The sequence below is a fragment of the Corvus kubaryi genome, unplaced genomic scaffold, assembly GCF_017639235.1.
Source record: "Corvus kubaryi isolate FWS band 111438036 unplaced genomic scaffold, C.kubaryi_AGA036_p1.0 124, whole genome shotgun sequence".
Lineage (NCBI taxonomy): Eukaryota > Metazoa > Chordata > Aves > Passeriformes > Corvidae > Corvus > Corvus kubaryi.
In genome coordinates, this window is record NW_024580659.1 from 3,866,465 (window position 1) to 3,893,440 (window position 26,976).

The 26,976-nt window shown below is 37.1% G+C and overlaps 1 protein-coding gene across 6 annotated transcripts in view; it reads left to right on the plus strand.

Moving 5' to 3' along the window:
• CACNA2D3 (calcium voltage-gated channel auxiliary subunit alpha2delta 3) overlaps positions 1–26,976 on the plus strand; it is a 395,280-nt gene that overhangs the window by 136,590 nt on the left and 231,714 nt on the right. For all 6 annotated transcript variants that reach the window (XR_006014815.1, XM_042020563.1, XM_042020540.1 and 3 more), the window contains exon 5: positions 20,736–20,898. Coding sequence is in view for 5 of the 6 variants with exons in the window: in XM_042020563.1 (XP_041876497.1) it covers positions 20,736–20,898 (163 nt within the window). In the remaining variant the exon portion in view is untranslated. The remainder of the gene's footprint in view (positions 1–20,735; positions 20,899–26,976) is intronic.

Below are 26,976 nucleotides of genomic sequence, written 5' to 3' on the forward strand. Positions count from 1 at the left end.
ACTGTATATACACACAAATATATCCTGATGAATCCAGCAAATGCAGTCTTGCTCGTTGGCTGGAAAATACATGCTCCAGGCCCAGATTTAATAGGAACTTTCATATTCCATTCTTGGAATATAAAGCCAGCATTTTTGTCTATTTTGACTTTTGCATTAATAAAATGAGGTCAGGAAATCTGTTAAAGTTTATCTTTAAAAATGTTTCCAACCCAGTCACCTTGTTTTAAAAATCATTTCCGTTTGTTATCTGCACATTTAAGTAGATTGTGTTTCCCCGTGATTGAGTCTCTGAAGGAAAGCACTAACAGATTCCAGTAATTGATTATACTTTAATGATACATAATGGCAAGTTCTGTTTTCCATTATTGTTACCCTACACGCTGAACTGTAACTGCTGCGATACCAGAATGTATATTGATATACAATTGATTTAGTAACATTTTACCAGTTGAAATGTCCTGCATTAACTAAAACCATGTCTCCACTTCTTCAACAAAAGTGGCCATTCACACATCCAGGGCAGGTATTGTACAAATCTCTGCGGATGGTCAGTTCCTCCTCATTGCAGCTGGCAAAGGACAGCGCTGCTGGGGAGCGCTGCAATCACTGGCTCTGGCTTTCATGGGTGATTGCAGATGGGAGTTGGCTGCTCTTACATTTCCAGTGTTTCACTAATTACATTCTTTTTGATTGTCCTTTTCCAACAAGTGATCCACCGCTTCTCCCTCCTCCTCCCAGCCCCGCAAACTCTTGATGGCGAATAAAGCGATCGATGCTCCGAAAGTGTTGCTTATCTCCCTGATTGGTATTACCTAATTATTTATAGGTGTCCCCTGACTGTATAAATCTCCTCCCTTGTGTTTAGATGGAAAACTCCAGAGCAGGCGTGACTTTGCACGCCTGCATGTGATGGTGCGTGCTGCACCCGAGCCCTGTTCCGTGACTCACACTCCTGCCGGCTCTTTGCTCACACAAATGAATGGTGCAATTCTGTTGCCACTTAGCTGGACTGTAACCCTCGGGCATACGGCCTGTCCTAACAGAAAGGTCACAGGGAAGTTCTGCTGGGTGATCCAGCACACAGGGCTGGCTTACGTCGGAAAAACAAATTTTGAAAAGCTAGTTTAAATGTGGTGTTTTGCAGATGCTGCAAAAAGCCATAGAGCTTTTGGCTTCTCAATAATCACAGAATATGGAAACGTAATAGCTAGAACATTATAATGATGTAAAATTGGTGATGTTCAAAACACTGGATAGAAACACACAGGCAAGGTACTGACTGAGGCTTTGCTTTTGCCTTCATTTTTAATTTTCTTTACTGAGAAGAGGATGGTACTTAAAGCTTGCAATGCTGGCAAGTTGTGCCAACAAATCTCATTTATTTTATTGTTAGTCAACAGCTATATCACCAAAATACTTTATTTTCTAGGAATTTAAATCTTAGCTTTCCCATTTCACCATATTAAGCCAGTATGACCTTTGATAACCAAAATTCAGGGAAAAAAAAAGCCAAAAAACTCCTGTTTGGACTTGGTGAATGTCAATGTCTGGCAGAATCAAAGTACTTTCTAAAAATCTGCAATAATTTTTTATTTCAGTTTTACAAATGAAAATCTAGCTTTGAATTTTGCTTTAAATTTCACTTTTAATTCTGAAAACTAAAAAAAGAAAGTCACTCCTGAAATAAATAGACACTTTGGTAAATTGAGCTCAAACATAATGACTTGCCACCACACAGATTTTTTTGTTTATTCTCTGCTACGTACATTTTGTAATGTTTTAAATTACATCACTGTGTATATATATATTAACATTCAACGCTTGGACTCTGTTAAATATGTTAAATATTAGTTTAATGGCATTGTGTCTGACACTGATTACAATTCAAATCCTCCTTGCATGCTGTTCTGCTGATAGTAATAGCAGCATTTGTAATGTTCAGTCATTGCCATTTGAGTCATAAACAATAATATCAATTAATATATACTTATGCTCGTGTCGTTACTCTGTGCAGGGATTAATAGAGAAATTATTTTTACTATCAGAAAACCATTTCAAAGAGATAAGAACTGCAAATGCAAAGCAGATTAGGTTACTGAAATGGCCTTTACAGCGGTGGTATTTGAATGTTTGTAGTCTCTCACAGCAGTTTTGGAATATAATACACAATTTAATTTCCTGTATATTTATGTTGTAGAGGAACAGTTTTTGGACTGTGAAGGATAATTTATGCTCTACTGCAATGTGTTCTTAGCTCAACCCCACATTGCAAAAGAAACCTCTACACATTTCTTTAATTTAAGAAGCATGAGCTCCTAATTAGTTATACATAGACAATGGTGGATTTTTCTAACTGCAAAATGATTAATAATACATAATTAAAATGGAACCTGGATCAAAAACTCATCAAGTCTCCCTAATGCCATAATACTGTACCCTTTCCCTAGGCAAGTGATCCTCCCTCAGGGGATCTGAATGACTCTCTGGAAATATGTTCCTGCAAATACACTGTCTACTCTCATAAAGAACTTTCAAAATTTTCATTTGGGGAACTTCTTTTTGATGTTTTCGTATTAAAAATATGTAATTCATTAGAGTATTAAGTAAATTTTGGAAAATATGGCCAAACATGTATACAAGGTATGAATGGTCTCTGTTAATGTGCTTTGTAACTGGAAATCAGGGGTAAGTAAACAAGTACACATGAAGAACAAACCAGTATTAGTTCTATAGCTTTACTGAACATTTTCTTATAGAGCCTACAATTTATTCCTGCCAGATTAAAACAAAAAATCCCACCTACTTGCCTCTAAGTAAAGTTCCTAACAAAGTGCCGATAAACCCAGAATAAAATCTCTTTACTTTATTCCTTTACGTGTTAACCTCCTCACCCCCCCCATTCCCCAATTTTGCTATCAAGGACTCACCAGATACTCAATTACAGCGCAGAGGGTTGGAATGAACACCTCAGAAAAGCAGGTGTGGGCTATGTCCCAGCCGTTCAATGGAACAAGCACCGTAACGTTGGGAGCCACTAGATGCCACTCTTGTCTCATCCCAGTGCAAGTCTGAGAGTATTTATGGTTGTTTAAAAAAACCCAACTGTGCCCTCTCACCCCCAAAGTCCCTTTAAAGATGTTTCTTTGGTATTTCAGATATTTTGCCTTTTTTCTCCTTAATTAAAGTTACAATACGACCGTATTGTTTATAGTTTTCCTTCCCCCTGCTGTAATGCTACATTTGTTTATAAATATTTCAAAGCTATCCCTAGACAATATTTTTGTTGCTGGACTCTTGCATAGCTGTGTTGTGCTATGTCTCATTTTTCTCTTTGGGTAGAATTCACAAACTTCTGACATAAGTATTCATCTATGTTTGATTGATTTCACAGCCACTTATGGTATAAGCTCTAACTTTTTTTTTTAATTCTCCAAAGAACTTAACCTTTGAGTTTGTTTTTTTTCTATACCAGATGCAGTAGGAATCTCTTGAACTTGTATATTCAGATTTTGTCACTGATGACCTCTTTACTACATTTGTCATGGCATTTCCATGGGAGCTGCTTGACTGTAGATTCCCCAATTTTCAGGATGCTCTCAGCCAGGTAATTGATGAAGAATAGCTGTAAAAATGTTCAGGTTATGTAAGACAGTAGAGGAAAACAAACAAAAAAATAAAGTAATCCCTACAACCTTCAACATAACAAAATTGTAATGCTCTATCTGCACAGTAGTAAACTTAATTTCTTCTGCTGGTAAGACTGAAACTGTTCTCTTGTTTGTGTGAATTTGGTATAGACTTTGTGATTTTAATAATGTTTTCCATGCAGAATCAAATACTCTTATTCAGTTTTAAATGTACATATGAGATGACTTCTATGTACTGTAAACTACCTGTATGGCAGCCAGAGCTGATGAAGTCACTTGCCTGTAAGATAGTATATATTTGGTAAGTAACCTGCAAAATCTTGTGAATAGCATGGCTGAATAATGATGAAAGACTATAGGCATATAAAGGCCTCCTGCACATTCAATTAAGTTAGATTCAGATTTAGATCTGAGTATTTCCTTGCACACATGGAATGCTGTGTATTAATAGAAAAAGGCAGATGGATAGATCCATGGAGAAAGTCTTTTGTACCCTGCTTAGTTTCTTAGAGGTGAGGATTGTTGGTGAGGCTCTGTGGACAGAAATGTGATTTTGGAACATCAAAACGTGAGAATAGAGGGAAAAGATGTTTGTGCGTAAAAATGTGTCAGTAAGAAGGAGATTGGATTATTTAAATAAAGTAGAGCTACCTTTTTTGAGAGTTGATAGACTATACGCAGATAAAAACTATTATTCTGTTCTTTTTAAGAAAAACCCAAAACTATCAGTGGTTTATGGAATTAACAACCACACTACACGCAGACCAAAGTCCAGAGCTGAGGTTGCCTGTGGAACCTTAACTTTATTGCTTCCATATCTCTGAATAATAACTGTGCAACTTGAAAGTTCCCTTTTTGTCATTTGCAATGGAATGATTTAATTTATTTAAGTTTCTGTGATGAACGCTTAATGCCTTACACATGTAGGGAAGGGTATAGTCCGTGACTCAGCGCCTGAGTCTGTAACTACAGCCTGTCTGCACTGCTGCAGACTGCTTTTTGTGGTCATTAGCAAAGGCTGACCCCTCTGTTTGTATACAATGTCTTGACCATGCAATTGTTGAAGGGCAAGTTTAGGGATGTGGTTAAATTAGTCTGTAATTTTATTAACTCGCTTGGGACCATAGCAGTTATTTATTAAAGGTCCCTCTGTAGTTCTGTTCTCCTCTACTATCAGATCTTTCCTTTGTAATCTCTTCCCAATAAGCTTCCTATTACTTCCCTTTTCCTATGAATATTTAAGTGCTGGTGGTGAAAAGAGAGTCTTTGTACCAGCTTTTCCGAAGCACATCCTCATGTGGTGTATCTGGAGAATATAAACCCCTTACAGAGCTATATTGGCTCACAGAAATGGGAGGAAGCATTGAGTTTCCTTCTCCCCAGGGGACAATGGCTGGCAGTTCCCTTTGTCAAGAGTAATCCCATGCCCTTGCTTGGAGAGCTCCCTGTCAAGGGTTTGCAGATGCCAGTTTTGCTCAAGACCCACCACCTGAAGGAGCAGCAGCTCCTGGGATGTACACACACCCTCTCTCACCCCACAGCAGCTCCCTCACACCTCATCCATCTCACCTCTTGAGCTTCCTGAGGTGTCCAGCTCCCATGGGAGCCCTACACCCCACAGTGTCCATCGTCACCTCTCCCAGCAGCTGGAGCCCAAGGACAGCACACCTCTTGTGTCTGCTGTTGTCACTAAAATAAAGAAGTGTGACTATCCAGTACAGTTTTCCTCTCTGTGGTGATCTTCAAGTGATGTCTCCTCACCGTGATGTGGGCAAGTTGCCAATGTCAGGAAATGTCTTGTCACAGAAATGACCTTGCTCGTTCCACCTTTGGAGTAGCTACAAAGGAGAAGGGGCAGACTCTGCTATAGCTCTTCCAATCCTGTAATTGCATCACAACTCCTGCAATGGTTCTTGCAGTCTGGAGAAGTGCAGGCACAGGCTGGGCCTGGAAGCAGAACGAGTTGCCTGCAGGGCGGGGCTGGCTTGGTGGTGTTGAGCCTGGATCTGCAGCAGGGGCCTCGCCAGCGCTGGGGTGTTCCTCATGGGAAACCTCGGGCACAACTTGTAGGGAGCCCCAGGGTGGGAGAAGACTGTGCCATACAGGGATGAAAGGATGTCTGTTGTCATAGTGGGGGCGCTGTGCATATTTTTCCCCCTAATTAACTAGGGCTTTTTCCCTCTCTTCCAATATTAAGTCAGGATGTTTTCCTCAGATGTAGAAGGGCAGACATTTTGAAGGAAATTAGTTTTAATCTAATAAAGTCTGTTCCAAGACAGACTTTGCAGTAAGCATAACCTTTTATAAATAAAGCTGAATATAGTACAAAACTCTGACTTGAAGAGAAGAAGGGAGAGTACATGAACGAATGGGTTTTTTTGAGTAAATACTGGGACAAGGAGGTTTAGTCCCCCATTAGTGGAGATATATAACTCAGAGGCCAGTAAGTGCCAGATAAATATGGACTAAAAATAAAAACAAGTTTGGTTAAGAGACAGATTTTATTTCCAGAGTTTTTACACCCCTTCGTATGTTGAACCTCGTTAAAAATAGTTACTACAGAATGATAACAATAAAATAATTGATGAGCTTATGGATATAATCAGCGAGCTATATGTTTTTTAGCTGACACAAATAACCTAGCTAGAAAATGATTAGGGAGAATTTATATTAAAGTCAACACAATTATACTTACTATCAGAGTAGGAAGTTGTGATCAGAATTAGGAATGTGTTATGAGAACTTTTAGTGTTATGATATGTCATTTATAATATAATTTGTTTATTCATGGGGTTTTTTTCAGTTTTCAAGAAGAATGCTTCTTTTTATGGAATCACAGAGCAGCAAACTGCAGAAGAAATGGGTAGCTCAGGACAGTTTAATGGGAGCCTTGTAACTTACTATTGGGTAAAATGATCAGAAAAACCTGAGTCCAGTTTTTCTGGGACATCCTTTGTGGTGCTGTAAGGTGCTGTCTCCGAGGTCAGCCCCGGGGCCATGAGGAAGTTTTGGCTGGGGGTTTGATAGCAGGTGATCTGTGTAGGATAAGGCTGCCTCCAAAGTCATAGGCTCTCATCATAATAATTCTGATTAATTCAGGCACAGTCCTGTGTAGGCAAGGTAACACAACTTCCAGCTCACTTTTTCAGTCTCTGAATTAAGAGTTGCTACCCTGGGTTGTGCTGTACAGCATAGTTATCCTTAGTCACAGCAGAGGTCACACCAAATGTAAAGATAAATGTAAGGTTTGAGAATGAGTCTTAAATATGTAAGTCACCCAGGCATTTATTTTTTCCATTTCACTTATCTTTTCAGGAGGTATGTGGAATTTTGGGCACAGTAGGACTAAAGTGATAATTCCTTTTCCCATGTTTTATTCCCTATATCACGTTTTTCCTCTGTCATCTTGCTTTCACTTAATTTTAATTTTAGCATGGTGAAATATGCACCAAATTCAGAAACTGAGCATACACTAGGAATGTGTTATTCTTGCTTATTGCAGGTAAGTAAACACCAGTGAAGGCACGTGCTTGCCAGCCCTTTGCAAACCTTATGCTAGAACTTGTGGAACCATGCCAAGCATTGATGGACTTCAGCTATCGTTAAAAGTTAAATTTCCATCAGATTTTTTCTAAGGTTCACAGAACTCTTCAAGCAAATTTGAGCCTTATGGCAGTAGTCTAAGGATTGATTTATTGTTGTGTATCAAACTCTAAAATGGTTTGGGTTTCATGTTTTCAGCATTACAAGTAAACTTGGGAGCTCTGATCCTGATGCAGAGCTCGGTGCAAAGTCCAGAGTGAGCCAGAGTAGAAATCAAAACTGATTCTTCTCAAACCATGCAGATGAAACCTGCAGATTTTTTCCTAGAAGTCTGTACTATGTGCCTTTCAAAGGACTGATAATAGCTTGTTCTTATTTTACAAATATAGGCAGATAAGAGTTGGCAAACATTCTTGTGAGAATGAAATGGGAAAGAGAATGAAGGGAAATAGGTACGAAGAAGCTGTGAGCCAACCAGCCCCAGAACCCTACTGTGAAATGATATGACTAAAATATGTGCATGGTAAATAGTGTGACATTGAAAAATGAAACATTCAATACTGCAGCCAGAGGAGGAAAATGCCAGCTCCCAAAATTGAGTTCTGGCAGTATGTTCAGAGAGCTGAATAGGCATATGCTTGATTGCAGTTTGGGTGGAGAGAAAGGAGATTCACAGAGCTCTATTTCAGTTCTTTCTTTATTTTCCCACACTATGAATTAATCACATCTAATACTAATTATATACTTGCAACATTCTGAATTCCTGCATAAACTGTGGAAAAATGTGGGGATGTTTCCAAGACTGGAGCAGCCCTAACAATGAATCCCTCCATGTGCTTTTGCAACTGTTTGCTGTGCGTCATTTTCAAACCCAGTTATGTTCTGCAGATTTACTCTTCTGTACTTTGATGGTGATTTACGCTCCAAGGGAAGCAGTTGGGTGAAACCATGTCTCAGAAATATAGAAGCTTAATATAAATAAATTAAACACAGGCTCTTGATTTCAGTGAATCACAGCCTTTTGACGTTTATAATTTCAACACATGATTGTCCCCAGCTACTCAGCCTCTGTGACTCATGGTGATGCTTCAGCTATTGGCTTGATAGAAAATGTGAAATGTAAGGTTGGGGTTTTTTAGCTATTCTAGGATGCTAAAAGATCTGGATCCACACAAGTGGGATGAATGCAAACATAGTAACAGCATGTTAGTAAACTGTCTAATCACTCTGAATTAGTGATGCCCTGATTATCTTGCCTGCAACCTTTAGGTCAAACGAAGAGTTTTCTCCAGGCTTTGAGATACAGGCAGGTGATTATATTGTCACTGCTAAAAACAGAAGCACGGCCTGACTACAGAGGTGAAGTTATTTCAGGAGGTAAATCTGAGGGAGAGAAACTTTTCATGTTGCTAGTGTTGCTCTTGCCTGGAGTTAAAAGTGTTATGCAAGATACTGTGGGAAGGTTTCATCCAAAGGGAGCCTGTCAGGGAGCTGAAGAGGTGTGATCAGGAGGTGCAGGTGCTGCACCCAGGAATGGCAAGTTTGAACAGCTCAGTGTCACTGTGGCTGCTCAGGCAGGGACTCTGGAGTGCTGCTCTGTGTTGTTCAGGTGGGAAATGTCAGAGAGGGGATCTGAGGGCACAGAAGAACCAGTGATGCTTTGAGGGGCAGGTAACGCTGTGGGGAGATTTTCATCAGGCAGTTTCTGTTCTGCAGGTATGACAAATGTGATAATTCCCATCTTGCTGCTGAGGAATCAAGACTCATCTCTCTCTCATGAGAGATACACAATGATGATTTTTGGTTTTTTTTCCTGCATTTTTAACAAAGTGATAAAGAACTGTATCTAATGAAAAATTGAATAAGTTTCAGCAATATTTTGTTGCAGAAATATGTAGATAAGCTTGAATTTCTGATTTGAAGTAAAAGAATTTGCTTTTGAGGGGAGGAAAGATTGAAGTGGGAGGAAAGATTTTGAGTTTCAGAAAGAAGATTAGAATTTCCCAACTTCATTAACCTACTAAATTGCAGTTAATAGCAGAGACTCAATTAGTAAGACTCCAGTGAGGCTGGTGTAAGAATTAAAAGTAGGAATTTTATCATTTTTATCCAGTTTTCTGAATTTCTTACTTCTAGTGGCCTAGAGATAGATATGTTTACTGCTTCAGTTTCATCTGCATTTTTTATAAGCCAGATTTAAGAAAAGCAGAAAAAGACAAAGAATGAATAGAATAAGAAAAAATGAAGGGTGAAGCTCCTCACCTGCCATCTTACAGCACTTCAGCAGGTCTGCCCAGTGTGGTGAGGTGTACAAAGGCTGTCTTTGGAAGTACTCTAGAGGTTTGAGAAATAAGAATATCAGGGCTAATCAGGAAAAAACATCAGTGAAATAATCTTGCTGCTTTCCATGGAGAACTGTAAAGCTGGCTGCATTTTCAGGGCTGTTTTCTCTTTTGCTATTTGTTAATATTTGCTTGACAGAGTCCTGCCCTACAGAAATTACTATGAGGCTCAGGTAGGAGAAACCCCAACTTCACACCTGAACTTTGACTGGACGATGCCAGTGTTGTGCATTAATACTTTGAGCTGGGAGCACAAGAAAATGTGTTGATTTTATGGGTCATGAACTCTCAGCACTCTGATCTCTTTCTGAATGTCCTTAGTGCAGACCTGGCAGGTGATTTGCTCTTTGGCCACTGCTCTCAAGAATGCCTGGGTGCTGAACTCTGCCAGAGCAACTGCTGTGGAGAAGCACTAAAAACCAGACTTATTTCACCTTCTCTGGCACAGTCATACACAGGATTTGGGGGTGGGTATTAAAATGTGCAGATGCAAACCCTCCTAATTCTTCTGTGCATAAAAGTGGTATTGTATAAGATTTACTTCTTAGTTATGTATATGCTCTAAGATAAAGGGACAGCTATTATTCTCAGCTGCAGCACCAACCATTCACATCAAAGTCTCTGCATAGCTGTAACAGAGATGAGAAGCTTTTTTTAATTGAATATGTTCCTTCAAATATTTATGGCTTGTCACTGTCTAACTGAACCCAAGATGCTGACAAATATGCAAGTCATTTGTAAAGCAGTTAAAGTACAGGATATATATAAGTAGAGACATTCTTCTGATTAGAAAATAATCTTGTATTAATAATAAGTCTTCCTGTTGTAAAATTCTTTCTAAATACAGTAATATTCCAAATGGGAATTAGAGATATTTTAGGGATGACATTTCATTATTTCCAATCAGCTTTACTATAAACAAACCCTGCAAATTTTCAGTGTCAGCATATAGCTCAGGTAAAACTAAGCTCATATTTGTGCTCTGAGTACCTGAATGTTTGCTGAGGATTTATCCATGGCATATTTCTGTTTCAGGATGATGTTTGTTACATTAGGTGTTTGAAATGGCATCCATTAGCATAAGCCCTTCTGTGAAAATATTTTTGTCGCTAAAGTTTATAGGTCTGGTTTAGGTCTCTATGTTTGTTTAAACTACAGATCAGTGAAAGGCTGAGATGTGCATTATGTTTCAAGGTTTCTCCAGGATATGTTGTATGTATTGTTGTTCAGATCCTTGTGTGGTCCAGCCATGCCATATATTATTTCAAGAAAATAGCTAATGACAAGCTATTGCTTAATGAAGTGCTTTCATGGCACCTTATTTAGGAGGGAGGATCTTTTTTCTGGCAGTTGGACGCTTTTGTAACAATATCTACTGTAATTTTTCCCTTGGAATCCACACAGAGTAAGTCATCTGTGCAGCAAACTTATGTTGGGGAAGCCTGAATTAATAACCTCTGGGTCAGCTTCACGAATTTCTCATTATTCCAAATACCTTTTCCTGTTGGCTAAGCCTTTTGTTCAAGATGACACAGAATTGCAGTGGTTACAGATGGCTTATGACCTGGAAAAGGCTGTTGGTAATACAGGTACATTTTGTCGCACATTTAAAATGAAGCAAGCACGGAAGTAAAAGTCATTAAATGTAGTAATTATCCATGAAAATAACAATTAAAAACAGTAAATATGTTTATATTTTTATGAATATTGCTTTAGCTGCGGCAATAAGCTCGGAGCCAACATATTCAAAACGGATAAATCTCTTTTATAAGGGAGTATGTTCTAGTAGCACTAATCTTTATTTCTACAATAAGCATTTAAAGGCAATGTAGGATTTTCCTGCCAATCATGATTAAGAAATTTATATAATATTTTTACATTCAACTCTTCTCCTTCAATGTGGACAAATGCAGTGGAATTTATATATCTCTATGTCATGTTTTCCATTGAGAAGATAGTAAAAATTAAGAAAAAGTGTTATTTGTCCTTAAAGATGCCATTCTTCAGATGATGTTCTGACAACAAAAGTTGCATGCTCTTAGATAAACATCTGGTAGGATTGAGGGATTCTTCATGTTTTTTGTTATATGAGCATTTCAGATTCATTCGTGTCTGAATGATACTGTGTTCTCTCTCATTATTTTCAATTTATCCTTTACAAGAGACACAGGAAGGGAGCAGTGAAATAGGAAATTAGGTTGTTTAGAGAAAGTAAGAGAGCTACAAAATGTTTTTTAAACTGTTTAGATGGCTAAGAGGCCCCTATGTGTGTGATCTTTCCTGCTGAGCTGAGGGGAATGCATAAATACAAGATGTACCCAGTCTGGACTGCTGCTGTCTGCTGGGGACTTCCTCAGCTCTCAGCAGATGCTTCACGCAAAGCCCATCCTAGGAATGTTTCTTGGATTCTTCGGAGTCTTTGGGAGATGTTATCTCTCTCCCTTCTTGAACCTGAACTTCCAGTGCTTGTAAACAAGACAGAGCAGCAAGCTGGATTGTTGGGGAGATGATTATAAAGCTACCAGTTATGCTGTCCCCCAGATGGGTTTCAAACTGGAAATTTGCTTCTGGTTGCCTTAATTTGCCTGATCTGCTTTTCTAAAAGTGTTTATCTGTTTTAATTTAGGATAGATAAAATTGTCACACGAACTAGAGCTGGAACATGGAAATGGTGGTAGCGTTTCTGAAAATCTGTCATTTCTTCAGCTGCATTCACAGAGTCTCACACTATGCTCTGGTTTGACCATAACTCTGTGTGTAGGATTCCAATAGCAACACAGTGCACAGCTCAGTGAGTGTCCCAGTAAATTGTTCTGTGAGTATCTGAGAATTTAATATAGTGAAGAAATAGTTGTCCAGACTCCAGATAGTTTCATGATGTTGCTCTGACAAGTTCAGTTTATGTAATGTGTTCTTCTATTGCTGCTGTTACATTTTTCATTGTTGGTCTGTCTTTGCTTGATGTGAAAAATAGGTAGAAGTTGAAAACATAAAAGAGACCGTTTTCATATTTCATGATCTTAACTGTTGGGCTCTACCACTCATTTATTCGCACAAATTCAGGATGGGAATAGTGTGCAGATGTTCATTTTACCCACACAGGTATTTTGCAATATCCAAGATCTTAACTTGCCCCTCTTTCCACCCTCCCTTGTCTCCCAGCTCTCTCCCAGGGCAAATAAAAACTAGTATTTGATGTAAACCTGCCTGAGCTGGTTTATGTGGATTCTGAGTTTCTGTATCTAGGACTCATGCTTGCTGAATAGAGTCAAGAAAAAACTTAGTGTGTGACATGAAAAAGTATTTTCTGTGTGTCTTTTTTTAAAACTTTATTTATGCAATTAATACAAAGCAAAATGGTAAAGAATAAGAGAAGTGTACATGCATACTCTTTGTGATACTCTGCGAGATGTTTTTAAACACTTCAGACTTATTTTATGAATAAAATAGATGCCATTGTCCTTCCCCCCTTACTCTAGAGACACATGTTTCTTTATTAAATTAACTCATCATCATGGTTTTGTTATTTCAACTGTGGGCTTAGTTGACCAAATTTCTATATTGCTTGAGAGAGTCATTAATCATTTGAAGAGGATTTGTATATGTTCGGTTGCTCAACATCTCATCTCTCACTTTTACTCCCAAATAAATTCAATAACGTTGCACGTGTTCTTTTGCTTTCCTTTTTGTAGTCAATAATATTAATTTAACCTCCTGTGTGTTAGTGGGTGGTTGGGAGTAACAAAACAAAGATGGGATTGTAGTGAGCACCATGAAATTCTGTTCTGTTCTAATTCTTCACCATTTAATTATTTTGATTATCCCCAGTTGGTCTGAAAAAAATAAATCTGGTAAAGTACATGTTTAATACATCATTCAGAGCCACGGTTAGTGTTCAGATGTTGCCTGCTGGATTCAAACTGCTTGTTGCTTTCTGTATTTTTGGGAACAGTTATTAACCCCCAGGCCAGCACAAGGTTATCCAGGCTGTCCTGTCCCTGAGCATGTCATGTCGGGGAGGCTGCACAGTCCTCGCTGAGCACAGAGCAGCAATATATGTGTGGGTTAGACTGAAGAGTCTGGGTTAAAGTTGCTTCTCATGGGAGACAGAGAAGATGCAGGGATTGGGAAATATTTTTTTTCTTCCTGCTTGGAAGTAGGAATGAGGCACTTAGGGCATATGATTGTAGAAAGGCACAGAGAAGTCACATAACGTCTCCACCGATAATTAGAAGCAGCCTTGAGGTTGTCATCAACCTGAATGTGTCAGATGAGCTGAACATGCAAAGAACAGCACTGATTTCACTTTGAAAGTTTTTGTCTTATCTGTGGAATAGTTTGCTTTTCTATCTCTATAGCACGTTTTAAAATGTATGGATGGTGGTTTTTTAATGTTCTGCATAGAACACCATTCACTGGTTACCTTGTGGCAAAGTGAAAAACATCGGAATATATTAGTGCATTGATTTTGAAGCAAGTCTGCCATTTTGCTCTTCTCTTTTATAGTGTTATTTTGCAGAAGTTGTTGATCCTTCTTGTTCATTAGCTTGGTATTAGCCATAGGGCTTTCAAGAGAAATGGAGAAATCCTGTGGTTCTAGCTGGTAATAAAAATGGTATTAAAATGAATTAAAATCTTGCAGATTTTTTGCATCTGTAATGATACCCATATGGTATAATTTGTTTAAGAAGGCCAGCCCCATAACACTGGTTTGGGGAATATTTGAGTTAGTGGAATTTAGAAAAAAGACATCCTGACAACCTGTTGGCGTATGTTTTGCTCAAAGTATTCTGCGTCTCTGATTTGGCCACACTTATATCAGTGGGATACTACTTCAAATCTAAAAATAAAATCAGACATAGTGAAGGTTTTAATGCTCTGAAAATATTATGACTCTAATCATGGCTTACTGTGTAATGTTTTTTCTTGGTTTTCCTAGTTTGAAAAGGAAGACTCAGCCCTGCCGCAGGATGGAAGTAATTGCAAACTTGATACGAATGTGTTCAAAAATGTTTTAACATCCCCAAGCCTTCAGGATTACCTATTAGTCTTCCCTTGTTTTCTTTGATCTTGCACAGTTTGTCCTTTTGGAGTGAAAAATTTTAGGCTAATTGCTGCTTCTTCCAAAGTATTGTTTACATAAAGCCCAACAAACCTCTCATGTTTATTAGTAAGAAAACGGAGCCTTTTAGTCGTGTATTTCTGAAATGGAAGCATAAGTGTAGAGCTCTCTTCCAAGGCCATCATGGCCAAGGGAGCTCTGCCTGTGCTGAGGCCAAAGTGGAAGAGCAAGGGGAGCTGAGAAGGGGCTGCCCCAGCCCCAGAAGTGTTCCTGTCATGCTCACACAGCAGTATGTGCAAGACATGATAAGCCTTATCAGAGTCACGCTGCCATACTGGTAGATTTTCCAGGTTGGGGATTTTTGCCTTTTCACCCTTTCCCAGTGTTTGACTATAACTAGGGCACAGACTTTCTGGGATTGGGGGTAACTTTGTGGGTTTGAAATGCTCAACCTTCAAAAATGCACAGACTCTAGAATTATTGTGTGCTGGTTGCAAGATGATTCACTTAAACCATGAAAGTCTTGTTTAAAGTTGCTCTAGAAATTTTCAGTAATTTGCTTCCGTGCTTTTCTGCACCTCTAGGAGCACAATCCATAGCTCTGAACCCGCTCATCCATGCAACTGGAATCTTTTTAACCTACACCCACTGGGAAATGGGAAAAATTATATCACCAGAGTAGGGATTTGTTGTGTTCTTTAGCAGGAAGTATTCCTTGGAGGTTTCTTATGGGTGTGAAAATGAACACACTGAGCATCTGCTCTTCTAGACCCAATAAAAGTGTTAGATATCCAGTAAGGCTTGTCAAGGTGTCCAAAATATTAAACTGAAAGCCTGTAACATAAGTGCTTTCTCCTTCCTTGTTTTATTTACTAAATTTGAGTGACCAAATAGTTTTCATTCAGTCTTGTGACAAAGAGGAGACTCTTGAGAGCTTTTGCATGCAAAAGTAAATATTTTTGAAGTTATTTATCTGTAAAGTAAAAGGAGGCTTCATCTGAAACTTGTAACCTAAAGTGATGTTTTTTAACTTTAATGGATGATTTCAAATAGCCATTATAATTACTTTATACATTCAGTGAATCAGTTAATCCTTACAAGTCTGAGACCTTGATGTGTTATCAATTTACCGCTGTAATAGATTTTATACTATAATGAAGTATTATTTATTTATCCTCTTTTACAGCAATTTTAATAAGGTAATCATATTGGGAAGGAATGTATAGCCTGAGGAAAGGTCATCTTAATTTGATTGTGTAGATCACTTGTTTTTTCAAGGATGCAAGTAATGTTTCTGTACTACTTCTATAACTAAAGGGGGACTGATGACAACTTTTCAAATCCCAGGTGTTTTTTGAGTCTTGCTGCTGAATAAAGACATAAAAAATAGGGGGAAAAGGTGCTGGATGTTCCTACAGAGGAACAAGGAGGAACCTTCAGAAAATAACTGGAAATTATGAAGATTGTATCTTACGACAAGAGATGCTCTTTTCTCAAACTTAAAAGCTTTTCAAAATTCAGAAGTTTTTATTGAATGAGCCACTTTGCTTTTATGGCCTTTTATATTTACTTGCTAAACAGACCAAGTGACCAAATACAAGAGCTTTCATCATATGCTTCAAAACATAGATTCTCCTTACTGGACAACAGTCAGAAGAGATATTTTTGAGCCTTGGAAACAGACATGCACTCAGATGTTTGCCTCTTTCACACGAGTACCAGAAGGGGGACCAGTCTCCCCAGTGTGTTTGTAGTAGGACAGCCTCCCTCAGAGTAGATAACTTTTCTCATTTTACTTTTCACATGTCATGAATCTTTCTGTTTTCCTAAGGGATCTGTCCTATTTGTCAGTCTTGAGAAAATAAACTTCTTTTCTTTTTTGTTTAAACTCTGATGATAATAGCTATTTTGTGCAACTATTGTAGATGTTTCAAATATTGTGCATTTCTATCTGGCTGTGCTATTTCATGCTAGATTTTGCTTTCCCCTTAATTTTCCATGTTATTTGCTGCTACTTCATTTTCTCTCTGATGCTCTAGCATTTTTAGGCTCAATGTAAATGCCATAAACTTCCCTTAATTTAATATCTTTCAGCTACATTTAACTTTCTCTTTAGATGAGCTGCAAAGCTACAGAAACACTGTGAAAATCGTTCTTAGTAGTTAGGAATTATCAGTGTAATCCCAATATTGTTCTAATGCTGGCTCCTTAGTGCAAATCATCTCCATTTGCACCTTCCTGGTCCTCATTTCTCTGTGAATGAGACTTTTTTTTGCTGTCTTGGTGAAAATAATTTCTATAGATCAGAAAAAAAAAGAATCAAACTAAAATTGTGGCTTGCATTCTTTCATGCTGTTAAAAACCAAAAGACTTCACCTTAAAATGCAATGAAAAAAACTGATACATGTTTACTCTTATGTGCCAAGTACTCTCTAAGTTGCAAAGGCAGTTTGCATTAGGCTGTATCTTTTAAGTTGAATAGTAAACATTTATATTTAAATAAATATGCTGTTTACATTCTTAACAAATATTTGATAAAATACTTAGGCATCACTAGATATCTATTTACAGAATGATAAATATAAAAGGCAATATAGAACATCAGTCTTGTACCACACTTTGTACAATATTACAATTATGCAAGATGCGTGCAATACTTTTCAATATTACACCTAAGGTACTGAAATTTTGTTTTAGACAAGTATCCATTGTAAGCAATGTCCTTGTTTAGCTGAGACATTGTGCCAAAATAAGTGGCTAAGCTGGAATAGAGAACTTTGAAGTTTCCTTCTTACCTTGCAGATCAGTTCTCGCCTCCAAACTACCCGTGTGGTTCTCATTGCAGGCCACAAAATTTGCACTTCTCCAGTTTTCCTATTATATATTTTGAACAAATTAATTTTTGTTGTAATTAACATACATCTTTGGCAGCTATCCTAAGCGATCACATAGCAGACACTTTTTTATTGTGGCTGAAAGTATCTTTTGTTTTAAAACAAACTTGCCTTTGCCTGTCAGCATGAATGAGGCTGTAAAGCAATTTTGTGATCAATTCTGTAACAGCCCCATAAGTCTGTCTCTGTCTCCTGTGATTACAGGGCATGGCAGAGCAGCCCAGGGTTCTGTGGACTGTCAACAACAGGATTCTTTGGGGTGTCTCAAATATGGTCAGCTCCTTGCTGGGGCAGAATGGTCCAGTTCTTGTTCTCTGGGCACTGATCCCTTTATATTGGCTTTCACTAGGAAAACCTTCTTTACAGGGATAAAACCAAAAACTGAGATTCCTATTTGCCTTATTGTCTGATTATTGTGCTACAGTGTAGGCTTTCAAAAGGTCAGATCAAACATACAGAATGATGCAGATACTGCAAAGGGATGTACAAACAAAAAACCCCAGTGTGTTTACTTCAGAAAATCTAAATGCACAAAAGTATAAAAGTTGATTTTTAGTTCTAACAACTCATATAACAGCTGACATGAAGGTTTCCATGCTCACCTGCAGGTGTCTAGGTATGGCTGGAGTAAACTCATCTGTTGGACAAGTCGCAGTAGAGATGAGTCTACTCCTAATCTCGATAATTATCTTGTTTATTAGACTAATAACTTTCTGGCGTGTTATACTGTGTGCACTCAGAACTCACCTAGTTATATCAAAGACTGACCTCCACTGACAAGATTAAATTGAAGTCATTTTCTCTAAGAGCTTAGGTAGAGTATTTGTGTTGTCAGCAAACAGGACTTTATCCTTTTTCCCTTGGGCTTTATCTCAAATGCAGTGTTAGAATGCCAGATGGATTTACTTTAATATTTTTTCTCCAATTTTTAATATTCTTTCTATCACCTTTCAGCTGTCACACTCAATAATTTCCTTGGAAAGGAAAAGCCCAAAAGAAGCCATTGTATAACAGCTTGGCTTCAATGACGATCTTTTTCAGTTGTACTTTTGAGCTGCATAAATTACCTGATGTTTAATCCTTAGAACTTGCAGGACTGTCTTAAAAATACTACTTTTGTGGGCTTTTCGCTTGCAAAAAAGCCTTTAACAAACCCAAGCCAACTCCCCCTCCCCCCTGATCAAACAGAAAAAAACCCAAAACTAAACAGGAAAATATTAATCATCTGCAATAGCATAAGGACTACTTTATGCTACAATTGGCTTAACCCCCCCCCCCCAGCATAAACCATATTATTGCGTATACACTGGTAGAACTGAGAAGAGAAAATACAGACTCAGACCAATAAATCAATGAATACTAAATCAACTGAAGAAACAATCAGTCCTAAATACCCTTAATTGCAAAATAAGTAGTTTCTTTTTTTCCTTTTTTTTTTTTTTTTCAATATAGCAGATTTTAGTACTTGGCTAGCTTTGCCACTTGCAGAACTTGATGAAAGAGGTTGCCTACTAATTAACTTTTTTGGGAAAGGAAAAAACCCAATGAATGAAATGAAATAATGTTTTTTCAGAGTTGATTTCAAGTATATTCTGATATCCTTATTTGAAATTTGTCCATTTCTCCTTCCATTTACAAAGTATTATAAAAAACCATGGACAAGTAAAATTTACATCCTTGAATTCACTAAGTCTGGATGTGAGTTACCATAGAAATTATTGCATGATACATACCTTCAGTTCAAGAACAGTATCTTGCTGCATATTCTAGTACTGAATACTTTATCCTCAAATGTAATCTTTTACCTAAAGCATAATACTTGAATAAAACTTTTTTTTATCAAGTCAGATTAGTTTCTGTTAAGCTGCCTTTTAAATACTGACCTGCCTCAGTCTTTGTTATATGATTTATGGTATGTGGAACCCTGAGGTTGTCTGGATATTTTGGTTATACACGGAAGTTCCTCAAAACCCAACATGAGCTCCTTTTTATTCTACTTTCATTTAAAATCCAAACTATGGGTTGGTCATTTTGAGAAACCAAAAGCTAAAAGTGCAGGACAAAGAAAGCTGCTCTCCAAGTAAGCTTCCATTGAAGGTACTGTTTGAATAATTAATCCTTTTAGAGGAAGTGTATAGGTTGTAAGATTTTAATAGGCTCTTGATTAGTAGAATGAGTTGCAGGTCACACTAAGAAAGAGTGCTTGTGAAAAGCCTTGGAAGTTTTTGTATTTGCTGGTCTGTTTTAGTTTTGCAAATAGTATAATATATTTATTCTTGTACAAGTTGTGTAAATGTATACCACCTGTGAAAGCACAGATTTATGTTTAAATATTATGTGCATTTATTCTCAAATGGATATTAGGACAGGGGCTCACATTTAAATTAATGTGATTCTTCAAAGACACTAAACTTTGGCCTCTTCCAATTAGGAAACACATCACAAACTGTTGCCAAGGGTTAAGGTGTTTAAGAGGTTAAAAAGGAGTCTGTACTGTTTGTTGTTTTCAAAGCTTAGTAAAATTTCTGGTTAAACTAGGTCATAAAGAAATCAGTATTTTTATCTAAATTGCCTTTGCTTATCTGGTTATAGTTCTGTACAAAACAGGCCAATAGTCTTCAGGAATCTTTAACAGGCAGTCGATAATTTCTTGTTCAAAATAAGTCCCTGCTAAGTTTATATGTCCATATTAAAGTATGCATAATTTACAAGGCCAACTATGATGTACATTTCTAAAATTCAGTATAAAGCAAATAATTTTAGGAAATGTCAGTCAGTACATATCAAGTACACATCTACAGCTGTAGTTAATACTCCTGTGAAGAAAAACACTTAGTTTTTCAGTGATTAAGTTCAGCACTAATAGCAGTTCTTGATCTGGTGGAAATAAGCTAAACAGAGAGATCATAATTAGGTAATCATCCAGAAAAATATTTAAATCTAGAAAGCTGTGTATTAAAAATAGTACATATATTGTTTATGATTAGAGCTTTTCTTGGACTTCCCTTAATATTTTCAGGGCAGTCAGAAACAAGAGGGGTTTTTCTTGAGATGTATTGATAAATCTGTTTTTATAAATGTACCTGTATGAAGAGTATAGAGGGAATCTGAGGGTAAAAATTTCTTGTTCTGCTCTTCTAGCTGGAGATGTTAATCAGTGGATTCATAGATGTGTTAAACCATTCAAACCCCATTTTTATGCTGAATGTGCATTCTGAATAGAGACTGTGGGTTTCTGTTGCAGTATGAATACTTCAACGCTGTGCTTATAAACGAACGAGATGAAGAAGGAAACTATCTGGAGCTGGGGAAGGAGTTCATTCTGGTGCCAAATGACCACTTCAATAACTTGCCTGTGAACATCAGTCTGAGTGATGTCCAGGTACCCACCAATATGTACAATAAGGGTAAGAAAAGAGCTGCTTTATTTTGTCATTCCACTGGTGAAACAAAAGCACACCCTTGCTTAAAAATGAAATTTGTGATCACAAATTAAAAATGAAGCTGTTGATTAACTGTGTGGTATCTGTCTTTTCCAGTTGGCCATAACACTGAAATTTCTGTGGAAGAATGTTTTAAGTATGACAGTTCTGTAATATCTTTTGTTCTGTGGCAATTTAGCAGTTTAATGAGGTTAATGATTTGCATATGAGGCTTGCATGAGTTCTGCCATGGAGTATGGCAGAATATGCTTATTTTAGTGGATTATTTTCCAGAGTTTTCGAATCATTTGAACAGAGCTTACATTGTCACTTACTGGTTGTATTCCATCTTTGCTGAGATCTAGAATTGTCTTTGAAAGATATAGGAGAGTTGGAGGGGAATACTTTGTTAGATTTATTCTTTCAAACTCCTTTCTAGCAGTATATGTTCTATTCTAGCTCTATATGCACAAACTCTGCTGGGAGCTTTCAGACAATATTAAGAAGGAATATTTTCTACTCCCCTATTTGTCATAAGTGCTGCATAGATCATAGCACTAGCAACCAGCAACATTAGGTATTAGAAGTGATAGACTTCAGTCTAAAAATTGGGAATGTAAACTAAACTCAGATATACATTTACTCATTTTCCTCTTGCCATTTCCCTTTAATTAGACAGCAGAAATTTGTATTTTTCCAGTGCTTATGAAGCACCTATCTATTTATTTTTCTTAAGCCAGTAATAAAAGAAAAATTAAGAAGGAAAGCGCCAAAGTTTCCTAACAATGTCTACAGTATATTTGTCATTGGTCTGTAGAAAGCTGCCTAATCTCATTATCTGGTTCCTCTTCTGTGTTTTAACTATACTAAAAGACATCTAAAAGGACATTAAGTGCTTTCCTCTTAATACATTCCAGGCTAGCAATTGTGGTAATCATGCAAGGATATTGTGTAATCACAAATGCAAGGCAAATTAATTCAGATAAATTGGTCTGGTAAGAGAAGTAGTGAATATGAGAGCTTCTTTTCGAAGTTAGGATTCTGATTTGAGAATCCTGAGAAGCTGAAACTCCTACAATAAAGTCTTAAACTAGGGATGAAAAAATAAATCTTCCTAGAGAGTATTTGAAAGGCTGTGAAATTATTAATGCAGGATGTTTTGAAATACTTGGAAAATGCTTAAAACTTCTAAAGATACCAAAATGCTTTTTTTGTGCAAGTGCTGATATTTATTGAATCCAGCTTGTTTATAAATTAATTCATTTCAGAATTGCTAAGGAGGAAAAAGAAAAGGTTTGTGAAGGAATATAGAGGTCAGGCAACTGTGCTTTTCTGGAGAAGGAAATTATCCTGAGTAGTTAGTGACAGCAGTAGAACTAAAGAACCTTCAGGTATGTCATACATGCTACTACAGTGCATAGAATGCATTTTATATGCTGATTACTTATTGTTAGAGGCCAAAGTCAAAGGGCTTGCTGCATCTTGCTTTGGCTTCTCATACAGGGATTTTATATGGAGATGGGGAAGATAGAGCTCTGTGATGATTCCTGGTTTTACTTTGTCTAATTCAGGCCATACGAAATTGTCGCTTTATGCAGCTGCAGGAAAAAAACACATTTTTTAATCATTTAAATGTATTCCAACTGCAGAAATCTGGTTTGTTACTGGCATTTTCCTTGCACATGGACATAATAATCTTTGTTTGGAGTCTGTCAATGTCTGGAAGTGATCCTCTTGCCAAGAAGAGAAGTATACTTAAATTTTTTGTTGCCCAGTTCTGTAATGCAGAGGGGTGATAACAAGTTAATTAAATCCTAACCTGAGGGTACAGGCAGTAGATATTGATAGGTTTACAACCAAGTGTCTGCACAATACCATTTCTCTATAAAGGGCCTGTTGTTCATTTCCAGGTTATGTTTTATTTTATTGAATTACTAGGGAAATCCACAGCCCAAACTCACAGCTGAAAACAGACAAGTGTGATCACTGAATCGTTCAACACAGGACTCTTGAGTTGACATAGAAAAAAAGAACTCTATTTGTAAGCTAAAGCTAATTCTAAACTTTTTCCTTAATTTTGTTTTGGTTTTTTTTTATTTGTACAGATATTGATAATTTGTAATGGGTTCAGAGAAGAGTCACAGGACTCATCAAAGAATCAACAAATGTGCCGTGGACTGAGACCACAGGAGCTCAGTTCATTTAGCTTATTCAAGAGATGATTAAAGGCTTAATTAGTTGTTCTGTAGTTAATTACTAATACCAGGCTCTATAATCTGGTTGCCAAAGATTGCAGAAATCCAGTGGCTGAGATCAGGTTCCATTATTTTGCAAATTGCACAACTGCCGGCTCAGTTAAGCTTTGGGAAAAGTTTTGGTCTGGAAAAGTTTTGGCCCAGCTGCAGAATCACTGATGTTCACAGTCCCTAACTGGGCACCAAATGAGATTGGCTTAAAAATTTTGGCACATAACCATATTGCTATTCTTTATATACCTTCTGGCTCTTTCAGCCTCTCCATAGAAAAGCTTAAAAATATTGATGGCAACAACAGGATTAAATAATTCTTGTTCTAAGGAAACCTTCAAGTTTGGAATCCGAAAATAAAGAGCAAAACCAAATTTCATTACAATTATGATGAAATCAAGAAAACTAAAATACAATAAATATCCAATCTAGGATATTAAAATTTAGCATGGAAAATTTTGAAAAGGAAAATGAGAGCCAGTAAAAAAGTCTGCCGATCTAATTTGTAAGCATACACTAGTGCCATCTTGGAGTACAGAGTGCCTGCACCTACTATAATGTAGAGGGAAAGGCAAACTAATGAATTTAATAAAGAATCAAGCTTTGTAATTACAATATTCTTGATCATCACTGTAAAATATAAAAAGCTGATCTGGTTATTGATGTGCTTTTATACTTTTCATTCCCCTCTCCTGCACACCCTTGTTCCCTGCATTCTCGATATCTTACAGTGGACAGCCATTAATGTTAAAAATATAAATATTACTGATCTTTGGAATATAAAGCCTATGCAATTCAGAAAAATAATATTTCAGTATTCTTATAATGCTCACACACTGAAGGAATTCAGAACAAAGAAAAATGGATGATTCTGCTTTACAGTTAAATGTACTTACCTGTGTGTCCATAGAGCCCTCTCAGGTTTAGGACATTTTGTAGAAAAACTGGTGGTCTGTTTAAACTGCAGAACATTCTTCTGGAACTGGCCTCCTTCATTCTTCCTGAAAATGACTGCAGGTTATAATGTTTTACTTTTGAAATGTTTAAGCACACATTGGGAATCTAAATCTGTCACTGCATTCTATTTCTTCTCTTTGAACACAAAGTGTGCTCATTACCTACAGCCTCATTGCCCACAGCCACAGGATTTGCAAGGCAGTATCTTTTTAAACAATGAAGAATTAATCAATTAATTAATTGTTTTGTGATAATTGTCTTAGCAAGCAGTAGCTCTTCCATCCACAAACTTGGCAATTATCAACTGTGTATAGATTTCTGACAGAAAGAAGGGAAAATGTTCTTAGTGAGTTAGTCATATACAAATATTCACAGAGGGAAAAAGAAGGGGAGAATTAAGGTATGTCTTTCATGTTAGAAGGAAAGCTTAATTTTTGAATGTACAGAATCAATCTGAATCCAGTTTGGGCAATGCAAAGGCAGAAGTCCAGGTGTATATAAGGTACAGTCTCATTCAGCTGCTGGGGTCTTTTATTAAAAAAAATTTACATGGGTTATATAGATGAGAACAAAATGAGTACTCACAGGTCTTGTTTTTATGTCTTCCTATTAATTTATAATGTAAATGATTTGGGATGTGCTCCTGTCTTGGACATGTCTTGCATATATACTTCCACAGCTACACATTCCTAAGAAACTCAGATATAACTTCCTACATGTCAATCAGATTATTTTAAACAACTATTGTGGAAGAGATTAGTAATAATAAAAACAAGATTAAAAATTTAAAGTTTGTATAGTTTCAGCATTTGATTTATTGCTTTCTGAGATGTCAGTAGTATATTTAGAAGAATCTAGGAACGTGACATATAATTAAAAAGTAGAACTTGGAATGTGGTCTAGGCTTTCTGGCAGCCACCCATGGGGAGCATGGCAGTAAGATTGCCACCAAGACTCTATAACAGATTTATGTACGCAAGGAGATGATAAAAGAAGACTCAAAACTGATATTGCAGATGCTGACAGTATAAAAGTAAAAGAAAACTAGAGTAGCATTTTACCTTTTGTTAGTATGAGAATATAGGTAGCCAAGATCCCACATTCTTTGTCCAAAGTAGGTGCTCTATCTGGCATGAAGAACCTCCTCCAGTTGTTTTTCTGTCACCTCATATTTATCCCTACTTGTGGACAGCAATGACATATTTTCTGCTATTGAGTTTTCACTCAGCAGTTTTTCTATGGAAGAGGCTTATGAATACCGGGATAAATGTGGTTTTCAGAGGAATGTAGATGAAAACCAAAGCCGAAGTGCAGGTCAATGTGTCTTGGTGAGCTGTGCTTAGACAGTTCTACGTTATGGCACCTGTTGAAAAGCAAAGCCTAGCATGGTACAGTACCAGAGGTGACACACAGCAGGATCTCATCCACTCGTGGTAGCTTTGCATAAAATCTAGGAAACACATGAGGAAATATATTGTCTCAATATTAACTGAAAACAGCCCCAGGTTTTGAGAATTTGCAGTTGGTCTTTGTTTATATGACAAGGTAAGATTTACATTTGTAGAAAGGGGAGGAGCCCAGATTATCTTCTTTACAATGATTCAAAAATATCAGGATGCAAGCCCTTCTTGTCTTTTAACCTTTCTCAGTGTTATAGTTTCTTCACAGTAAGAAATTTAGAACTGAAGAGAGATTTCTGTGCCTGAGAGCTTTTTCATGTATGAAATTATTATTTGTTTCTAAACCCCTTGTATTTCATAAAATCTTATGATAGCTCTGCTTCCATATTTGGTCTAAGATTGAGATTTTGGACTAAAATCTTACACATCCAAAGACAACCTTTCTCAGTGTTCTTAAACATAGAAACACCTTTTAGAATGAGCCAAGTTTGACTTTCCTCACTGGGTATTTTGATAGAAGTAGGGTAAGAGTGACCATATGTAAATCTGTCTAGCAGCCCTGGGCAGTATCTCTGAGGTGTGGTGGAGGAGGTAGAAAAATGCCAGTAGAGGTGGATTGGAGAAAGGATAATTTCTTTGTTTGGATCAGATCAGATGCAGCTTGAGAAGCATGTTTGATTTTGCCTTTAAAAAAAAACAACTGAGAGAACAAAGTGAAACAATTTATCTTGGCCATAGAAGGGAAGTAGGCTTATATAAGTTGATTTAAAGTAATGGGAGGTTTTTCCTTTGTTGTCATTTCTAGTTTACTGAATATATAATCTTGTTTTATTTGCTCAGTTTTATAATGGAGAAATAATTCCTAGAGGATAAACCTTCATCCCATTAACACAGCTGACAGTGCAATTAAGTGCATCCTACAGCTTTGCAAGACTTATTTATCCACTGAACTTTTTGTACTTATTAAAACTCATTGAGCAGAGAGTCCAAACTTAACTACTGGATAGAAAACCCTGGATTTTCCAATTTTAAATACTCTTAATTTTCTTAAGTGTATTTTTCTTTCATCATTAGTGAATGTCTGAGGAAAAGACGTATGTATATAGACATATATGAAAGTATATATCTTTATATCTAGATGTATATGTATGTATCTCCTGTGTGGTGGAGAGTGGTGCAGTCTGTTCTCACACCAAAGGATGTTGACATATATGTGTGATTCACTGCAGTATTGCAGGAAGTATTATGGACATAAGATAGTTTTGTGACCACGGTTCTGCAACTAAGTTGTGAAGTCCTGCATCAGAAGAATTTTAATTTAAGCTGCAGCACAAGGTTAATGTCTCTGTTTTCCTCCCCATGCAGAGATAGATGACAGCTCTACACTGCTGTCCATTTGTACAGCACACAGCAGTTCACTTCTGAGGGCCAGGATAATACTGTCACCAGTATTTTAGTGC